Source organism: Drosophila rhopaloa, unplaced genomic scaffold, assembly GCF_018152115.1.
Source record: "Drosophila rhopaloa isolate 14029-0021.01 unplaced genomic scaffold, ASM1815211v1 contig_155, whole genome shotgun sequence".
Classification (NCBI taxonomy): domain Eukaryota; kingdom Metazoa; phylum Arthropoda; class Insecta; order Diptera; family Drosophilidae; genus Drosophila; species Drosophila rhopaloa.
Window position 1 is genome coordinate 60,123 of NW_025335034.1, and position 21,228 is coordinate 81,350.

At 40.6% G+C, this 21,228-nt stretch overlaps 3 protein-coding genes across 4 annotated transcripts; all 3 read right to left on the bottom strand.

Moving 5' to 3' along the window:
* Nucleotides 1-999: 999 nt before the first annotated feature.
* Nucleotides 1,000-2,049, bottom strand: LOC108050217. Its single transcript, XM_044457202.1, has 2 exons — nt 1,857-2,049; nt 1,000-1,795 (listed from the first exon to the last, which is right to left on the bottom strand). Exons 1-2 carry the CDS (start codon nt 1,990-1,992, stop codon nt 1,125-1,127), a joined length of 807 nt encoding a protein of 268 aa, XP_044313137.1. The 5' UTR covers nt 1,993-2,049; the 3' UTR covers nt 1,000-1,124.
* A 2,272-nt stretch (nt 2,050-4,321) lies between these two features.
* Nucleotides 4,322-5,368, bottom strand: LOC108050218. 2 transcript variants are annotated; one of them, XR_001769578.2, is made up of 4 exons: nt 5,264-5,368; nt 5,029-5,208; nt 4,578-4,963; nt 4,322-4,510 (listed from the first exon to the last, which is right to left on the bottom strand). XR_001769578.2 is itself a non-coding variant. In XM_017131781.2 (3 exons), the coding sequence occupies exons 1-3, from the start codon at nt 5,312-5,314 to the stop codon at nt 4,688-4,690; spliced, it is 507 nt and encodes a 168-aa protein (XP_016987270.1). In that variant the 5' UTR covers nt 5,315-5,368; the 3' UTR covers nt 4,322-4,687. The 2 variants fall into 2 exon arrangements, 1 of the variants encoding a protein (XP_016987270.1); XM_017131781.2 differs by having other exon boundaries at nt 4,322-4,963.
* Nucleotides 5,369-11,441: 6,073 nt separating this feature from the next.
* Nucleotides 11,442-12,309, bottom strand: LOC108050220 (cilia- and flagella-associated protein 299). Its single transcript, XM_017131783.2, has 2 exons — nt 11,940-12,309; nt 11,442-11,884 (listed from the first exon to the last, which is right to left on the bottom strand). Exons 1-2 carry the CDS (start codon nt 12,243-12,245, stop codon nt 11,489-11,491), a joined length of 702 nt encoding a protein of 233 aa, XP_016987272.2. The 5' UTR covers nt 12,246-12,309; the 3' UTR covers nt 11,442-11,488.
* Between the last annotated feature and the right edge of the window lie 8,919 nt (nt 12,310-21,228).

Sequence of the window (21,228 nt, forward strand, 5' to 3'; positions counted from 1 at the left end):
AATTTCGACTTTAAAGCTGCTTACTCTCAGCCATAGTTTGTCTGGACTCCCAACTGCCTCTGGAATGTTTTGTTTCAGCTGGCAGGACGCTCCGGGACTTTGCTGCGATGTTGCATGCAACAACTTTGACTTGGCCGGAGAGTTCATAAAATATTTCCGTGTTTTTTCCAAGTTGCAAAGCGAGTCTGAGGAAAATGGCTTAGCAGCAAACTATCTTGAAAGTTTCTTTCTGTCGAATAATAGCAATAATTATACACAATTTTCGTAGGATAGACCCAAGTCATAAAATATAATATAAATTGCGATAATCTTTTTTATTGGAAAAGTTAAAACTATGATGTGAAAATTTATATACAAAAATACAAATTATTTTAAATTAAATGGCATCCAAATAAAAAATTCTGGGAAATAACAATAAAATGTTGGAATATTATACATAGTTGAATTTGCTATAAAATGTCCAATCCTTTGGTATTCATTTCTGAAGAATTTCATCGTCGGCCAATTTTTACCAAATTTTATAATGTAACCCATTATAAAAAAAAGACCTTTCTTTTAAATAAACATGAAACTGATAGAAAAGTCCTCAGCTGCACAAAACAGACATTATTTTAATTTTTGGCTAAAATCGAACAAAAACCATAAAAAAATGGTAAAAATACCTATAAAATAAACTTAGTTTTCGGCTTTTTGATCAAAACGCTGGTAAATATTGGTCAAATGTTAGAATGTCATACCTCGTTGAATTCGTTAACAAATTTATCATTTATCAACCATGTCACTTAAGATTTTATGGCGTTAAAGGCGGGGCTAAATTTTGAAACAGACTTGAGCTGCGTAGGCATAGCTGCATGGTAAATCGTAAAGTTTTTAATATCTCTATGGTCATAAAAATTATAGAAACGCTTCCTTAAATAAATTACAATATCACCTGTTACATACTTTTCGCCTTAACTCTACAGTCACGGATATAAAAACCACTTGGTAATTCTCAACCTATTAATAGTTACAGAAATTTATTGCGGCCTTGCCGAGTTTGTCCCGACATCGATTTAGTATTATCTTGGCCTCCCGTAAACAACGAAGTAAATCAAACAATTCAAAAAATTCAATACAGCAAAATCTTAGGTCAGTGAGACCATGCCCCAGAGGAGGCACATCAGGATGGCGCAGCCCAGTTGGAAGCCCTTGAGGAAGCGGAGCTGAGTGCCCACCCGCGGATGCTGAACGGGCAGACGAGACACCACGGAGAAGAGATCCCGCTCCCGGGTCAGTTCCTGCAGGGCCAGTTGGCCACGGCGCACCTCGGTGGGCTCGTTGACCATGAACCAGCCCGGATACTGCTGGTCGCAGAGATACAGGCCCGTGGGCCGGGGCACCGAACCCGGCTGGGCCAGGAAGTTATCGTCATTGGGGTTGGCATTGGGTCCTTCGCCGTGGAAGGGCACGATATCCTCGTGCAGGATCAAACGGTGATGACAGCGAGGGCACTTCGGATAGAAATTATCACTAAGGCGGGGCCACAAGCAGGTCCAGCAAAATAGGTGACCGCAGATGGTGATCACACCTTCGCGCACAAGGTTTCGGCACTCATTGCACACATAGGGCAGCAGGAATCTATTCCTGCGATGACGACGAGCGTTAATTCGAGCTGCCATAAAGTCATCATAGCTGTCTTCGTTAACTGCGCCATCGATCGATCGGTGGCTCAAATTCATCAGACTGCGCAGTCCCAAGTCGGAAACATTTACTTGGGAACCCCTCGAAATATGTTTAACCACTTTCTGCTCCACTTCTAAAATTTAAGATAAATAATTTGTATAAACAATTACTCCCCGATCTTCCACCATTAATACCGTGATCTGGAACCTCATTGTGTTGAAATTCTGCTGCTGCACTAGTGTCTCCATGGCCTTGGTTCTCACTGCCATTTTCGTCTTTATTCATTTTGCGTTGATTAGGAATTGTATTTTTTAAAGCAACACTCTCCATTTATCCTTGAATTTATCGAACATTAAAAACAAATCTCAGTGACTGACTGATAACTGATTATGACAGAGATTTCTTTGCAAACCTTACATCAACTTAGAATTATTTCCAGAGGTTCCTTAGTTATTTTTTTCGATCGATAGAGTCTGGCAAACTAAAATAAACTAAATTAATTAACAGAGTGATTTTATCTTTTCCTATGGTTGATCCAATCCAACAATTTTTATCAATGACTTTTTGCTATGACTTAAACATACCTAACAGTGTTGCAATAACAAAGTTTAAGCTTAAATTTTAATGTTCTCTTCAATAAATTAATCTTAAATCAAAGTCATATGGCAAGACATTTTCAGTGATTGACACTTTCTGGTAAAATGATTGATGACACTATTCCGTCGTAGTTTATGCCTGATTTCGTTGGGTGCAGCAGCAGTTGGGTGAGAAGAATTAAATTTAGCCCTGCACTTGGCTTAATGCCAACGGCAATTAGACGTAAGCTGTTGCAACCCGCCCAGAATAGTGAAATAGCGACAATTTACCGAAAAAAACTGGAGAAATTCGAAATTCGGAGCAAGCGCGTTCATTCGCCAGATGTCGGACATATGGCGGCATAATTTATGCGAACATTGAACCGGATAGCGAGTGGAAACTTTGCGGTCCGGTGCTGCTGCATTTAAATTCTGACAATTGTTTGCATTGTCCTGGCAGCACGTCTGCGGCATTGTTTAATCCCGATTTTTCGACATCGATGGGGGCCGATGGCTGCTTGTTAATTGACCCACATTTGTGATCGGAGTACATAATTAAAAGAAAATAAAGCGCGAGCCGAACCAAATAAACCCACAGACAGGCGTTCGCACACTTGACAATGATAATAATAATAAAAGTGAAGCTTCACAGCGGAATAACATGCTTGTTCACTATTAAATAAATTATGATTAAGTGTTGATGGAGATGTAAAATACCCTGTATGGCTTTAAAATGTGTCGTAGTTTTTGTAGTAAAATACTTAATAAAAGGCTTTATAAAATACCATAAGAAAAGGTTTGTATTAAACGTATATATTGCAATTGGTTAGGAGAAATAAACTTGCTCTTAAACTGGTGGACTCACCAGGTCACATTTAATTTGGCCAGTAACTTGACAACTAAGGGGGAAATAATGCATATTAATTGCGACTTTTTCACGTTTTACCAACTGCCGACATTTATCAGGCATTAATAATTACGTGTTAATACGTGAAATATGATTAAATTTTTATCAGTTTACATGAATCACTTTCGCACGTTTGCGTGCGAACAAGGCCATTTTATTGGCTTCATTTGGCGACGGACCGCAGAGGAACTGACGTTTGCCCAATCGGAATTACAATCGCAATGCCTGTGGTTCTGCGTCATTTGGCATCCTATATCCCTGTCCACAAAGCGAAGCCTTTGCCTTTGCCTTTACTATGGCTATTTGCATTGGGGGCGTAATACACTGCGTATACGCGTTGGCGACTGCGTTGCGTATACGCAATAAAAAGTGGTAAAGGCAAGAGATGGCCAAAGCGAATGGGACAACCGCCTGCGCTGGCCATTAAATGCAACAATAAATTCGGCAGTTCAGTTTCCGTCGACTCCGTTGGCATGCCCGAAATTTAATTAGTTGGCATTTAACATTAAGCATTTCCACTGGCGCCGCGGCTGTCACTCTGCTTTGTTTTCGTTTTGCTTTTTATGTTATTTTTCAGTTAATTAAACGCACGCCAACATTTCGCCATTCTAAATTGTGCGCAATTAAATTTGGAATTACTTTTAACTGAGTATTCTGCGTTGCTTTTGGCAGCGGCGCGGCAATAACTTAACTGGAAATTTTATTGTAAGCCCCTGCCTTGCCAACTGTCACTTTTGATGGGCACCCATTGGAGCGTAATTAGGCTACTACGCACACCCCTTACAAACCATGCCGAAAGTCCATTTCCCAGAAGTCCTTCTTGAAAAGCTAACTTTAACTTTTACGCTTGGCAAGTTGCTGCTGCCAAGCCTTTAAGTTGTTGTTTAACTTCGTTTGTCTGCCGCTGAAAATTGCACTGTCTGCCGGTTTCATTATGCAAAATGCAATAGTACACACGACGAAGTGAAGAGGCTGCTTGTCTTCCTTATGAGTTTCACTGCTCAGACTTACCCTGGGCGGATTGCTTTTTTCGGGCTCAGAAGGTGCCCAAGCACTCACACATCAACTGCATCCGTCTGATGGCATTTTCCATACTCTTCAAGGAAGAAGTAGTCACAATTTTGTACCTATCCCGTACGAATAATACTAAGAAAAAAGAAAACCTTTTAAATATATATATGTGTTCAACTGATAATCTCTAGAATTTTATTTAGTAATTTACATAAAATTTGTTACATAAAGTATATAAAGTATTTAACAAGTTTTCGAACGAAAAGAGCCTGCAGAGTGCGACTTGAAAATCAATGGAAGAGGTCCTTTTATATATTTTTTTATATCACCTGCGAAGAAAGCACCCAGGCAGAATCTGTGTGTCATGGGTGAAAATAAAAAGGAGGTGAGCAGTTCGTGTTTGTCTGGGCCAAACGACGTACGAGTATAATATTTATATTATTGCAACTGCGGCGCCACATTGCAGCGACATGAAATGTTTGGCGTTGCATGAAAACCAAACTTAATGTGCCCTCCCACGACGGTGAGCTTATTACTTCTGCGACTCGATATTCTGCAGTTTATCCTCGAGATTGTGCTGTTTGCGTTTCCGGAAGATGGTTAGTATGATCAGCACCATGATGAGGAACAGCAGCAGAATGGAGATGACCGACAGAGCCAAACTGACCGCCTTTGAGGCCTCCGCAAAGCTGCTGAACAGTAGGTGGAGATCCATGGATTCCTCTAGATTGCTGAAGGCCACGCCTTCTGAGAAGTAAAAGGCGGAGACGCAGTTGCAGAGCACCATCAACAAGAGCATGGCCACCAGCTGCAGGAAGGGGATAATTAAGCACTGGACAGAAGACGCACTCCTCCGCCGAGAAGTCCACCCACCACCACTCGCATGTGCATGCGAGTCCTGGAGTAATTCGAGTGGTACAACCAGGTGCTCAGGGCGTAAATCACGCAGATATAGGCGGTTCCCACGCAGACCACTTGCTGGCCCAGCTGCTCATAACTGGCATGGAGGGGTAGGATGTTCGCAAATAGCGACGCGTTCAGCACACAGATGATCTGCGGGCGCAGGGGAGTTCACAAGGTCAGATTATCGTGCTCACGTGCTACTAACCGCCGTGAGGAGGAGCAATAACGAGACGATTTCCTTTCGGGAGAGAAACATAATGGACCTCAAACTGGTAATTTTAAAATACGGCAGCCGTAACAGTATATGATGTTTGACTCAATGAACGCCAAGTGTGTTTCTCAACTTTATTTTATTGTGGTATCATTTTTGGAAAAATCAATCACATAAAAAAACGAGTTGAAGCAGTATCAATATAAAACGAATATAAAAAGATGCTAAGTTTTGCTTATGGCCTTTTTTTGTAAAAACTACCACATAAACAATTTTTCAGGCGAAAAAGTAAATTTAGTAAAGAGCACCACTCAATAAAAAAAAATTAAAACAATGATATACTCTATTTAAATCAAACAAAATTCGCAACTATTGAATCTTGAATTCTAAGTAATAATTATTCGAAACTATTGTTAATAATTAGAATCTTGAATTCTAAGAAATATTTTTTTGTATTCATAAAATTAATTGTTTCTAAAATCGAGTTCAAAGTTGGTGACAATGTAATAACTTACGGGTAATAACTCAAAGAAGTTACACTTGATAATTTTATAAAATTTAAAAATATTTATTTGGTTCATAATAAGTTATTGCCGCACGTAATTTATTCCTAAGCTATTTCTTGTGCGATAATGGGATGATAATAAAACAAATGTCTGCTAGACACAAATACCCTTTTAACCGATTGCCACACCTTGTTGCTTTAGCTCCGGCTCCTTTGGAGCAAGGTCGTGGTGGTGTCTTCCTAGATTGCCGGCCTATTTGATGAGTGCAAAATCATTCAGAACAAATTGAAATTTGCACCCATCGGAGTAAGCTTATCTCCGCAGCACAGGCACTTGCAATGCCCCCCGTTCCAGCCAAAAGGGAGCGGCAGGCAGCCGGCGCTAATTCATCAACAGTAAAGGCAATTTAGATACTCATCTAGCCGGATATCGACAGCCAGGCAGCCAGGCAGCCGGCAGGAGGCAGCCATGTAAGCAGATACCCTCGTCCTGTTCCAAGGACTCAACCCATCCCTTTCTGCGGCTGCGAGCATAGCGAAGCGTCCTGCAGACAGGGTTTCATAAAATATTGATGGACGTGAAGTTGGCAGCGCATACTCGCATCCTGTTCCGTGTCTGTCGCAGCCATAAATAATTTGCTGTAAATGCAATCGAGGGGTTACATGGGGCATGGAGTTCCGTGGTTCGAAGTGGGTGGTTCTCGGCGGGGGTTGGAGGTCGTCCGGTGGTTGGGGGCAGTACGATGCTAATGGCAAGGCGCCCGGTGCGAAAGTGTTTCGTATGAATTATTCGCCGGCAGCCAATTTGGAGTCACGTTTGCCGGCACAATTGAAACTGAACACCGACCATCGAACCACCGTCCATAATGCTGGTTCAGTGTTGGCGATTGTTGGTTACATAAGGTAGCTGAATCAGGAATTAAAATGAAATTCTAAGGTTTTTTATCACAAATAAGACAACAATTTAAAGCTAACTTTTAAATTATTAAAAAAATTAATATGTATATAATAAATATGTTATAATGCCAACTAATAAACTTATCCATTTGTCTAGTTAAACTAATTATTTCGCAGGGGACAAAATATTAAACAGAATTGGCTTACACTTAATGAACCATAGACATTTTAAATATCTTAAATAATAATACCATTTTAAACACTTAAAAGTAAATGTAATACATATTCATACATTGTTTAACCTATTCTAAATTATTTATTAAATTAATTATAAGCATTTTTCCCAATTACCTGTGTAAAATAAGTCTTGAAAATATGAGCTAAGTTGGTGGCAATAGTAACAGATTATGTATTAAAGAAAGTAGCTCTAATTTAGCTGGAATAAAGCCGGCAACACTGTGCTCCTGCCCAGAACCGCCTGTCGAAATGGCGTAATTTGTTACGTCTGCCACTGTAGCCGAGCATGTCTATCTTCGGGCCGGGCTGCTTTTTAATAGCCATTCTCCCGCTGGCCGACTGTTGCTCGGCGGTTGTTGTGCCTTTATCGCCGGACCGCCCCGACCACCTCCTCCTCCTCCGGGAGGGTAATGTGTATTTAATGACGCCATCTCATGTACAATGCCCGTATCCGTGCGCCCGTGATCCTGCCCTTGTCCACGGGCAACGGCACCGGTTGTCCTCCAGCGCCTAATGTCCAGCGACCGCAGCCATCTGCAGGATAATGCCCCGACTCCCGGTCGACGGGTGCCAATAAAGCTGCGCCTGTTGGCAAGCATTTCAATTTCGTGCCAGCCCCTGCCTTTTTTCAATATTTTTTAAAACGCCGGCCATAAAACGTGAGCGGTAATGTGCGGACAAGGCAGTTTAATTGCACCCCTGCCCTCGGGGCAATCAGCTGCTGCTTGTCTCAGATTATGACGGAATAGCCGCCGGTGTGTTTAGACAATAATTGAATTTAGGTCTGTTTGCCAAACAACTGCAATTGGAAGCTAAGCCTTTAAATACACTGGAAAACTACTACTGATATTAAAGGTAATAGAATGTACAAGAAGTTAAAATATTTACGCTTTCATAGTTTTCTTTCAATTAATTACTTTAAAATATTCCTAATTAAAATAAATGGACATACCTAAATAATTTGGATAAAATGTTTTATTTAGCATATTTTTATTTATTTTAATTAACACTAAATTGAATACCCAAATTTATCTATGCGACCCATAAAGCTTTATTAAAATTAACAAATTTCAACAGTCTCTGCAACTATTTTTCAGCGCACATCTCCTTTTATCTTACAAGAGCATATGCACTAAGCCGACTTAAATTAATTAACTCGTTACACTTACCTTGGCGATCCAATAAGAAGATTCCGATGGCTGTTGTTGCAGTAATAATAATTCTCTTAAGAGGGGTTAATAAGTGCCCTGCGTGTTCAAATGCTTAGCTGAATGGCACTTCCTCTCAAACAATTGCACCTAATTGCAGACACTTCAGCTTAGTTGCACATCCATGGCCATCCCCCCGGAAACCAACCCTCCGATATAGGGCTTATATATACAATGTATACCACCCACAATGCAATCTCTACCCTTGTTCAATACATTTCCCATTCAGCTGGTAGTGCAGCAAAGAGAATATGATAAGAAGCAAGGGAGAATTTGCATAAAGCTTTTAACCTAACGACGCGACATTTGCTTTTTATGTGATTCATGGTCTTTCCCACTCATTTTTATTTTTTATTCAGCCCCGAGTGCAACAACACAGTCCTGCGAAGCAACTTTTGCACAATTATTCAGCAATTTTAAGCACAACAATCGCTTTCGATGACCGACGGCAGGAAGAGGCACTCTCCAGATCTGGTTGCATGGCTGACTGCCTTCGGGCCGAAAACCAGGTTCCTTCAATTCCGACATCGACTTGGTCGCTTAAGCAGATTGAAACAATCTCCGGGGTGGGTAAGAGCTTCCAGCTGACTAGGGGTTTTCTTTGGCTTTTAACTTTCGCCCCGTCTGCCATTATTATTATTCTCCGGCGTCTGCCTGCAACTGTCAGTTGGGTAATTTATAATGAAGTTTCCTTATTGACAGTGGCTGCCGCGGCAGCTCCAGCTCCAGCTCCTCCTTCTCCTCCGAATTCCTGGCCTCCGATTCGCACTTCCGATGCAGTGATTCTCCTGCAGCTCGGCATAAATTATGGATCCCGGTATATATAATATATCGCCATAAATTGCTTGTCAAGTCGCGGGCCGACAGGCAGCTAACTAACTAAGATGCCGGCAAAACAAATAACAATCAAAATCACTTTTCGACCCCAAGTCGATTTATATGGGAAAATCTCGAGGCCGCCTTGGGCCTTAATCGCTGAGGCCAGCCGCATCATGAGATCGTCAATCGTTTTGATTTATTGCTATTTTATTTGCGCATATCCTTATTTGCCTGGGCCGCAAACTTCGAACCCCAATCTCGGGCGAGGCTATTTTATTGTTCGATAGCTTATCAGGCCAAGCAAACAGGCCGAGCGCCTTGGAGGATGGCAAATATCATAATTTTCGCAGGACACGCTGGCTTGTGTTTGCTTTCTTCCTGTCACAATGCCGTGCAGGGCATAAATCTGAATTAAATGCCTTTTTGAGCGGCTTCCAGCGAAAAGGAGGAGGCTCAACGGGAAAATATTTATATTCAGCACATTGTCACTTGTTGTGGCCACTTTCTCGGACTACGACTTCCACCCCGCTCATGAAATTCCTCCGGGAACCGCTGCTTAGTGGTCCGGGCAAATAAATATTAATCATTGTGTAATAATTTTCTGCTGTCAGCTAAATTCAAGCAAAGTATTCATAATCCACAAGTAAGAACCGCTTTTGACAAATCGCTTTGCGGGCCACTCGCATAAATATTTATATTTATATTTATATTCCACGTTGGACGGCAGTTAAAACGCTTTTAAAGTTGCCGAAAGTTGGGCGCCAGTTGTTGATTTGATTTTTTCGCCGCAGTTTCCGTTTGTTTTTCGCCGAGTTTCGGCAACTGTAAATCAGATTGAGATCCTTTGATGTGCTTTCAGGTCCCGAGAAACGAGATTGCAATAATCAAAATGTAATAAACAGGCCCTCACACATCCGCTTTCAACTCCTTGGGTCAAACAAAAATGTTGTTTATGCATGGGAATAGGGATGCGTATGGGTTGGGGTCCTTTGTACGTGATTGTGTAAGTGTGGTTGCTCCTCATCTTGTCCTTTGTGTGCGGCTCTCAGCATTCGATGCACGTAACGCATTGTTTGAATTTCACGGCGACTTTATGAGTTTTGTAATCAGGTTTGTGAGCAAACAGACCCCAACACACACGGACCCTCGCACTCACGTGTTAACCTGCACATAAATATTGTTTCTGGTCGTGGGCTCTCAGATGTGGGCGTGTTGACAGGCCGGGGCGACCAGGCAACCGCCCGTTAATGCTAATGAAACCCAAAGTTTTGGACCCCTCTCCACGCCTATTAAGCCATTTTGTGGTCTACAAAATCCACTTAAAACGTCTGGCGGCAACAAAATATTTTATTGCATACTTTTATGCGCAGACATTACCTGCACCGCTCCTCGCACCTCACTACTACCGATCGGTAAAAATGCTCAACAATGTGATTTATACATGCTCGCAGCATTTAAAACTAGACACACACTTTCACAATAGACTGTCCACGCCTCCGAAACGCCCCTTTTGTTGTTTGCTGGCACTTTTGGAACGTTTCCAAGGCTCAGGGCTTAGTCAGCACACGGAGAAAAATACATGTCACTTTAATTTAACTAGAGTTTTGAAATCAAACAACTGTTTTCTTACACAAAAATGTATAGAGCTTAATCTGCATGGTCTGATGCAAAGCTCCATTTAATCTTGAACAATTTATTGTTTTCTTGGTTTTTACAAAAATCTATTGAGCCTTTACAATGATTTGGACAACTATGTTTGTTTATAGTTTTATGATAAAACTCACATCATTTGTTTAATTTTCTCTCGGTGCTGTGCCATTGTCTGGGTGCCAAACAAAAGCCGCTCTGCAGTTGATGACCAGAAATTAACTAAGCAGCAATAGCAGCAACAAGGTTGCCAAGCCCGAAACAATGGGGCAGACTCGAAGACCAGCCCCAGCCCCCAAAAGCAAACAAGTAGTATTTCCAACCCCTCGGTTTGCATGTCTGGCTATTGGCTGTCCACTCCGGAGCATTAAATAAATATTTGCCATGCTCTGCAGGAATTTTGAGACGCCAAGCCTGGCTGAGAAAAAAATATTCCAAATATCATATCATCAGCATTTTTCGATAGAGTCCCCCATGGACATGGGACCATGTGGTTTCGGGGGATGGGATCGTCCAGTGTTTACCATTTATTTTTTGATTTGGGTATTTAAGGTGTGGATGGATGTGCAAAGGCGGGCGTGCGTGTCCCAAAGAGTGTTAGTATGTGTGTTTGAAGGGGTGAGTATGTGTGTGTGTGTGTGTGAGGAGGGGTGACTCCGTATGTGTGTGGTTGTTTAGGCAGCAGAGTGTTGACAACTTAAGTGGAATTTTGCTTGCTCAAGCGTCGCAAGCATTAGCTTTTCTCAAATGACATTAATATTAAATGAAGGACAGTTATTAGTCGGCATATAAAAATTCATATTCTTGATTTTATACTTTACATAAAGGAAAGGCATTTTTAGTAGAGTAAAAACTCTGATTGCGATATGTAAAATTATATTTAAAACAACACGAGTGCAAACCCAGTTAAGTCTTCTTACGGACATGATGGTCATACAATATAATAAAGCCGTACAGTTCGGACCTGATCATTGAACGCCTTACGTTGCTACCAAAGGGATTCTTTTTGGTGGTGACCGGAATGTTCTTGTGATCGCCCTTGTGAGTAAACATTAGACCATGTTCCGGATGAGCTACAACTGTGTAATTGTCGTTGTCATTCGCAAAGATCTTCCTGGTTCTCCAATCGTAGAAGACTATATCGCTTGGCTGGGGTTGCAGCATCTTTCGCTCCTCGAAAACTGCCCGCCAATCGACGGCATTAGGTCCTTTGAACCTACAGTTTCGCAGACTTGCTTCAAAGTCGATGTAGCCAGACTTGGAGAAACCGCTTCTGCCACTTATTTCCAGAAAGATAATGGTCTGCAGTGAAGGATCTCGAAATATAAGTTTATCATCGTGAGAAGAAAAGCCTTACCGATATCTCCTGCTGGACATTGACATGCTCACGTTCTGCCAAGGCCCAAAGAGCTGGATCCGCTCCTTTGAAATACTGACTATAGTATATCTGCGCGGAAACCGTTGGATTCAGCAGCTGTTCCACCTGCTTCTTTACATTCAGGAACTCGTCCTCCTCATAGAAACTGCGGTGCTCCCGATAGCCAAGTTTCGTGAGGGTTGTGACTGTTTTGTAAGAGGGCAAGTACCGAAAGTCCTCGACGGTGGTGAAGGAGTGCAGATACTCCTGGTAGTTGTCAAACTTGGCAATGCTAAAGTCAGTCATTATTGGACCATGTATTCGCACTTATTATTTAGTGTAAGTATAAAAGTTTTTTCTCTGTGAATCCCTTCCCTTCAGTAGATATATGTATGATTAAAGGGCTGAAGGCTACTATGCCTTAAATGATTCACGTTTCGAATAACTATTTCTATCCGGTCAATTAGCCCAATATCTGTGCCGAGATCGACCACAAGTTACAAACTTTAGGGTCATTCCCGGAACCAGGAATACACACCACAAAAACATATGCTAGCATTAATTTACACTTATTATTAGTTTTAACTAAAATTTTTAATTATGTACATTTCGTCTTAATTTGTTTTAATTTTGTAAATTATATAAAAACGTAACTATATAACTATCTCCTTAAACCATATATGTAGACTTCATTTTCTTCAGTGCATACATTTCATTTGCATTTTGTATACAGGCCTAGTTCGCAACGGTGGCTCCAGCACGTTTTGGCCAAAACCGCAAATATAGAAATAGTTTAAATAATCCGGATCATGAAAACGTCGATTTTGTGGAATTTTTTAATAAATTTCGGTTGAATAGAGCTCGTTGCGGCGACTTTTCATTTAGCGCATTATCCGCATACCGCAGTGGGCAAAAATATGCATTTATTCATTTATTTTATTTGTCTTTGCCACCGAGCGTATTTAAATGAGGGTTTGATGTCCGAAAAATTCCACTCGGCACAGCAAACATGTTCACTTCTTAAAATGCCCATGCCACTCACCGAATTCATGAACGGTGGATGTATTAAAACGATGCTCGACATTCCACATTTGGGATATGGAGATGCCATTGCGGTTTGTTTGGACGGAATTTTGGGGTTCACTAACCTGCGGAGCATCTATTTAAATTCATCAACACTTTCGCCATTGACGTAATTTCCGTTTCGGCACGCACACATAAACAATCGTGCAGCTGACATAACAATAACAAAAATGGCCGACGCGTGCTCAACATTTGAAAGCGAAATAATTAACTTGAATGCTAATTAGTTGAATTATCAATAGGCGGCATTGTAAGCCCGCCACGAGTATTTATTGACATTAAATCGACACGAGCACACGCACGGCCATGAACGTCAAAGGGGCGTGGCAGTCGATGTTTATGGCCCAATGGGCTTTGGCCGTGATAACTAGAATGTGCTTGGCCGCATAAATCCTCATTCAGGCGATGGGCTTTGCCGGGCATTTAAATATATCAAGTGGCAGCCCAGATACTCACTATTATTTACATGGGCCCCCATCAACAACTGCAATATCAGCAAGTTCTCGGCGTGTGTAATTTAAGGCCACGACATAAATCATCAGGACACCCGCTCAGACAATTTTGTAAAACACTCTGAGTGTCCTGGCCCTTTCTTTCCTCGGCTGACTTGGCATGTGTTGAATAAATTTATTGTTGTGCATAATGCTGCCCGAGATGGCAAGCGTAAAAAATTGCCATTATGAATATGAAGTGCATTGCGTTTAAGGAGTGCAGTCGCTCTTCCAAGATGACTGCTCACACGCGCGAGAGTGTGAATGATGGCGGCGTTTAAGGACACGTTGCGTCACCACTCGCATCCCGTAATTATGAATATTAATTGCAGGGTAACCGCCCACAGTGCCAACAGCAGGATGGAGGCGTGACCCTGTGCAGCTATGCAAATATACGCAAAACTAATGGCGCAAAAACAGAGTCTATGAATAAATCACAGAAGATTAGGTCCCAAATGATGTGAAAAGGGATAAGAACGCAAAAGTGTCCATCTCCCCGAAAGCACACGCACACGCATACACAAAAAGCACGAGAGAACCTAAACAAATAGGATCAAAAAGTATTGGCATAGAAAATATACGACCAGAGAAAACACACAGTTCATATCTGCCTAAATGCAAGTCTTCATTAAATTTGCATATGTCGATATTTTGGGTCTCGCCACATGCCCATGTGGCAGTCAAACATTGTATCTCCTGCAGAATATCTCAAAAATATATGCGAATGTCTGAACAGCTTACAAGATTTCCTATGTTGGTTGGAGGTCGTCAGTAAAATTTAAATTCCTTGTTCACTTCTGGAACCTCTTTCATAGAAAATTATTACATAAAGCATTTTACAACAAGCTATTTCTGCTACTCAAAACAAAACCATAAATTCCTAATTGAAGGACATCAAGTCGAAGTCGTATTTCATGGAATTTGGTTTACGGGTCTATTGAATTTGGTTTTCGTACTTGCAGCATTGGGCTGTCTGAATTTTCTGTAATTATTTGCCATGTGCGTCGGAGAACTTTGCCATTTTTGTGAGCGAGTGCACTTCAAAGTTTATGCGCCAAGTGTTACATGGCGTATACGTAATTTTTCATTTCGTACACTCCCAGTATGTCTGTATCTATCTCCTCCCTTTGGACTGTCATGTTCTACATGCCCCTGTGCGTGTGTGTAGTTTCGAGTGCTCTCTTTCCGTGCCCTGTTGATGTTTAGTTTTTAGACAAGCCGGCAAATATATTCGAATTTTATGCAAATTTTAATTGCTTTACTTTGCGATGAAAATTTACGACCGCAGCCGTGGCAAAAAAAAAGGAGGAGCTCGGTGAGGAGAAGAGGAATCATCTGCATAAATATTTTAGTGGTGCTAAAATAAATAATAGCCATTCTCGGTGGTTAATTCTCGACGTTGTCGGCAATTAGCCAAAAAGGAGTCAGTGGGGCAACCGGAAAAAAGACCACCGCACTCAAGGCGATTTTATAGCCCATCTCGGATTTTCCTTGGTCAGATAAAAAGCTTTGGTCGCACAAGCTCGCCAACAGACCCCAAGGACTTGCGAAAAGTTTGAAATTAATTCGCAGAAATCACTCAAAAGGATTGCCAGCATCGCAGCAACACATGTGTCCTTTTGGCCTTCCCTCCGCACAATTTCCGTCTTTTTTTGTCTCCTCCCAACATTTTGGACAGTTGACTTGCTAGACAATTGACCCAGCTGAGTTTTTATTTGATTTGCTCGAACTGACTTGAACGCTCTTTTAATGGTCTTCTAATGGTCGACCATGACATTTTTATCGTTCTTAACTGTCCAAGCAGTTTGTTAATTTATTTCATGAGCTAAGGCATTTGGCTCTTGATTTATATTTTAAACGAGTATTTACACATGCTTTTCTTCGAAAAAGTTGTTCCATGCATTCTTTTTAATTATTTAAGAAATAACAAAAAAACACATTTAATGCATAATGTCTATGATTCAAATATTGTCGCTTAAAAAATAATGACTACCACGAGTCCGTCAAGTAAATGAAAGTATAAAACGACATTAATAACCAGAAAAATGTTGCCAACCAATTACAAATTATTATTGGCTTTTTGCTTTATTCTACATCTTCTTTTGTGTGTATATTTTTATTGGACAAAAACAAATACGGATTATTTTCGGTCTCTGCATATTACACATTTTGTTATTCAATTTAATATCGTTTTAATCTTTTACGACCCCCAATATTGAAATAACATATTGGGCTGGGGTCCTAAGTCTGTGCCTTTGGGGCGTTTGCCTGCAGTTGTTACTTTTTACGAGCATCAATTTCTGCCACATTGACATAAATGTGCATAATAACCAAAATGCTTTTTACATTTCCGTTGCAAAGGAAGTCATAAATAAGCCAAACGCTGACGGGGCAGTCGAACCCGGCATCTTCTTTGTCCGGCTCTCTCCGGAAAGGGGCGTGTCCCCGCCCATTTTTCTGCTGCATCTGCGTCGCCACAATGGGCGCAAATCAAGTTATTACGGCCCATGGCTGGACTTTGCGACTGCGTCACATATGGCGAGCATAAATAGCCCGGCACTTTGCACCCATCCGCCCCGTTGGCCGGCTGACTGGCTGACTGGGTGACTGGCTACAAACTTTCTTTATGCGCTTTCCATGAACATTTCGTGGCAGGTTTATGTATTTAATGGACTTTGCACAACTTTCTTTTGCTTTTTGTTCGCCCCTTTCTTTTTGGCAATTGCCCGCGCGTCTGCATCGCAAGTTGGAAGGCTCGGGCGCATTATGTCCATTGGCAAAGTTCTGTGACGCCAGCATTTATAACCGCTCCAGCGTCCATTTTGATTATTAGCCAGAGACACAAACACAATGCGTGGGATTTTATGTTCAATTATTTTGGTCGCCTGCGCACCATATTCGCTTTATTTGCGGCGCCACCCAGTCCATCCATAAATTGTTCAAAGTGCACTTTATAGACTGGCGGGATCAAATGTCAATCAAAATACAAAAATTAATTATAAGTTCGATGGTAAATATGGGTATGGAAAAATGCATATTATTAAAATCTGTTGCAAAATAAATATACTTTCTTTTCGGTAATTATAATAATAATAAACATACTCAATATTTAATTATTATTTCAGTCACAAATGTATTTTCCTTCAAACTTTTTATTTGAATTAAGTTTTTTTGATGTTGCTGCTTCAGGCTTTAAATCTAACTGGCACTGAAAGCCTTTTACCTTGAACCTTGGCATTTCGCGCCGCTTGGCTCACCTTGAACTTTTCGCAGAAAAGTGAAAAGAGATAGCCAAAAGCGCACTTTTGTTCGCGTGTTTTCAAAACCTCTTTTCAAAGAGTTCAAAAGTAAAAGCAAACATAAGCAAACAAACATGATAAGCTCTCAGCTTCCAATGCATATGAAAAATAACTCTCGAAGACTCTCACTAAATCCTGAATTAATCTCAGCTGCTTTTTAACCTGTTCGGGTAGTTGCAAATCTCTTTCCTTTTGCGATGTTTATATCCAGCTTTTACATTTGTATTCATACATTTTCCAATTTCAGAGAAGGCATTGGACTTGGCAAAGCGCCTGCACCAAATAGACGTCGTGAGGCAGCAAAAGCCAACACATAGGATGGCATTTTGCTGTCGCCTTTTACCGACGGCGACATTATTAAAATGTTGTCAGGCATTCCAAACAAGTCAGCTTGCAGTCGCAGTATATTTCATATTTGCAGCCACACAAGCCTTACTTATATGTTGCATGTTGCGACAGCAACACGATACGCAATAAGAGGCAAAACAAGCTGCAATATTGCTTTAAAGAAACCTCGACTTTGCTCAATATTTACTATGATGTTCATGCTTGTTTTTTTTTTGAAGAGGAGAGCCAAAAAACTTTTTAAAAATTTAAATTTTTAAATAATGTTTTGGCAATTAATGCAGCTTCTAAAAACTTTTTAGCTAAATAGTTATTACAACAGCATGAGTTGCACTGAACAATATATAATAGTTGTAACTTTGAACACAAAAAACAAAAACTTTACACAGTTTGCTTCTGTAAAGTATTTAAATAGACCAAAAATAAATATATATATGCTATGGATGATTTTGATAAACATTTTAAGGTTCAGCTGTCAAAAGAGATATTAATAGATAAACAGAAAAACGGAATGGCAACGTATTTGCTGATGCCACGAAGTGTATAAAAATCGAGCAGTAATGGACGAAATGAAATGGTGAATATCAACAAGCGCTGTCAGCGGCGACAACGACACTTATCGAATGCGAAATTGATGAGCTAGGCAAATGACAGTCCGGCTGGGATCGCTCACGTCCCTCGTCCTCATCAGCAGACCCAATCCCAGTCCCAATTTCAATCCCAGTCCCCCTGCTCATGGCCAACCCCAAGGCGTAATGAAGGCCCGGCGGACGGTGTTCGATAAATTCCCGAAATTCGTTCTGACTTAAAGTCAATAAAAGTCCACTTAAGGCTTCATTGTTGCCCGCTTGCGGATGGAGTCGGGGTCATCCCGCTGCCGCTCTGCCGTTCACAAAAATTGTTTTTTAATGCGCGCACATCAATAGACAAGCCAAATAGTCCATCGCAAATTTAACTACTGCCATTTTCGTGCTCAATTTTGTAGCTTTTCCAGCGTTCGGCATCAGATATTAAGCGACAGCATGAATGGAGCTGGTTTTGTAGCAGTTTAGATGGGGCACAATTTGGACCACTTGGGGGATGATGTTTCCACCTTTACCTTCAACATCAGCGTATTTTACCTGTGAGGCCAAGAATTCGTGGCAGCGATGCCAGCCCAACAAGTGGCACTATACCAATACCAGGGATGGGCACATTGAAAGCTCCTCCCAACTGAATCCTTTTTTCAGATTATAAATTTTGTAAATATAAAAAGTAGTTAATAAAATTTTAATAATTATAAATTAACTATTAGTACAATATTTTGAATTTCCTTTTTAAATAAACTTTCATTTAATATATTATTGACTTCAAAGGTGTATTTCGCTTGCATCCCTGACTTAAACATTAGCCTACGAACTCGCCCCTCTTAATTGGGAACTTTTTTCAGACGCTTTTGAAAATAGCCCAGTTTATGGGTGGAGATTTCGGAAGGGAAGCCCTCCGTAGCTCTGTATCTTTGTAACGAAAACAATAAGTTTCACATGCCCCTTGCTCTTCAGTAACGGGCTAATGCGACTTTCCCAACAACTTTCATCAGTGCTGAAGTTTGGCCTGCAAAATCAGGTTGGAAAACCGGGGATGAGAATCTGAGGCGCGTGTGTGGCTAATTAGAACACATTTCTTCAATTTAACCCCCACAAAAGTCAGGAAAAACAAGAGCAAGTTTCCAGTAAAGCCAAAAAACCGGTAAAAGGTCGCTTTAATGGCACAAAACGGGGGTGGAATTCACGCTCATGATGAATATATGCGCAATTATACCTCAAGGTATAACAGTGTCATACCTTTGTTAAGTGGTTTCCAATTGAAACGCTTGAAACTTTTCGCATGAATGTTACTGTTGTTGACTCCACGGACCGCGTTGTTGTATCTGACAAATATTTATGCTAATAAAAGCGGCATCCCCTAAAACATTGTTGCTGCTCTTTGCGGCCAAAAACTTTCCACAGGAGTTCAAACTCCAGTTGTGGGCAAAACAACCGAACAACCACTGAGGGACTACCCACTGCTGCGGTCGATGAAGCGAACTTAGCCACACTAGTGAGCAACCTGTAAAGTGTGCCCTGCATTTTAGCTTAAAGCTTTTATATTAAATTTAATATTTTAAACATTTTTTTTCAGATTTAAATTATAAGATTAAAAAAATGTGTTAAACTCTAAGTAGAAGTAGGAAAAGTGAATTTTGCAGCCATAATACAGGCACTTATACGATTTTTGTGTTTGAAGGCTGACTTTACTCTTAGGATAATAAAGAGCATTTTTCTTTTTAATAATCTGTAAGTTACCGGAAGTTGCGAATTGAAATTCTTGGTCTTATAAGATTTGTATCAAGTAGTGCGTATTTTTAAATACATCTCTAGACTTACACAAAAATATCTTGCAATAAATAAGTTGCACCCTAATGACACCTATAATTCTAATGCCTTAGAAAGTCCTTGATTGTCCACAACATAATATAAACAATTTAATGCCCCTTTTACGTTATTTTGCTTTTCATTTCCCACTGCCGGAGGAATCCGGACTGTTGCTCAATTAGAAATGCCACAACCCTCTAGCCGAACGGGCTTCCCGGCTCGACTTTATTAAATTAACGTTTCATGTTCGTTTAATGAACAAAGGAAAGACGAAAATAATGATGCTCCCAAGGAGGCGTGTTCCACCAGAGGGGGCAAGAAATTGAAGAGGGAGGAGAGTAAACGTGTCGCATACTCACCAAAATACAAAAATAAAAGACGCAAATGCGAAAAATGCCGCAAGATGTTGCCGTTGGTGCTGATGTTGCTGCTGTTGTGGCTGCTTTTTGCGTAACAAGCCACTCTAATGACAATATTGGCACTTACAACAACAATAAGAACAACCACAGCACCAACAACAACTACAACAACAACAGCAGCCGCCGCAACAACAATAATAATTTTTGTGGTTATTACCAAGATTACAACGGCAGCGTCAATGGTAACTTTTTGTGCCCCACACCAAGAATTTATACACATAGAGATGAACGTTCAACAAAATTGGTAATTAAATTCATTTTTTTATGACAACTGTTTTTTGTAAGTTTTACGGTTGATATATTAAAGTAATAATAAGTTTAATACCTTAATATATCTGAGTGTTTTCAAGGGCAAGGTAAAGTTTAACAATATGTGTTCTATAAAATAAATGTGCTTTCGGAACTGATCATAATGAAAAAAAAATATAAATCACAATACCAATTAAATTTGTATCGTATCTAAACATTTGTTTTTCGTTCAACTACATTTAAAGGTATTTTGATAAACTTATGGGATATTCTCACAGTGCACACACACGAACCGCCAAGAAAGGAAAGAAAAACATGTCGCACACAAGGAAGTCAAACCCACACACGTGCAGACGCACCTACACATGTAGAAACATTTATAGTCTACTTAGAATTTAGCGACATTTGCCGGGGGAACAAGTATCAAAGAAAGGCAAGAAGCAGCAAAGCCGACGACGGAATGTTTTCATTTTTAATGAAGGCACGTAAAATGCGAAAAAGTCCTACGCACATCGGCACACACACATGTAGATATGCCCATTGTACACCGACGGGCTCTCATAGATTTGCTTTAATTATAATTCCAGACGCGTTTATCACATCAACAACAATACAAGCAGACCCGCACACTTGCACTTGAATTATTATATGGCACTCACACAGTAAGCCATTACATCTGTGTGGCCACAAAATGTTTTTTCATAAACTAACTCACACACACGCAGAGGGCTGTTGAAATTTTAGAATGTCCTGTGGCGGTAACCACCCATAAAACCACCCACCCGACATCCCCGCTGTTGTCTTGCCTGTTTTTCAGTATTCTTTAGTCCTTTGTTCGACTGAAATATTTATGCATTCGTATGACAAAAATTTTACAACAGTTGTTTGTATATTTGCCCTTTTTGCATGCTACTCATTCAACTTCTTGGGCTTCTGAATTCTTGATGCGGCAATTTTGCAACAAAAATTATCTTTTTCACCCAGGATTATCACAAACTTTTGCCAAATTG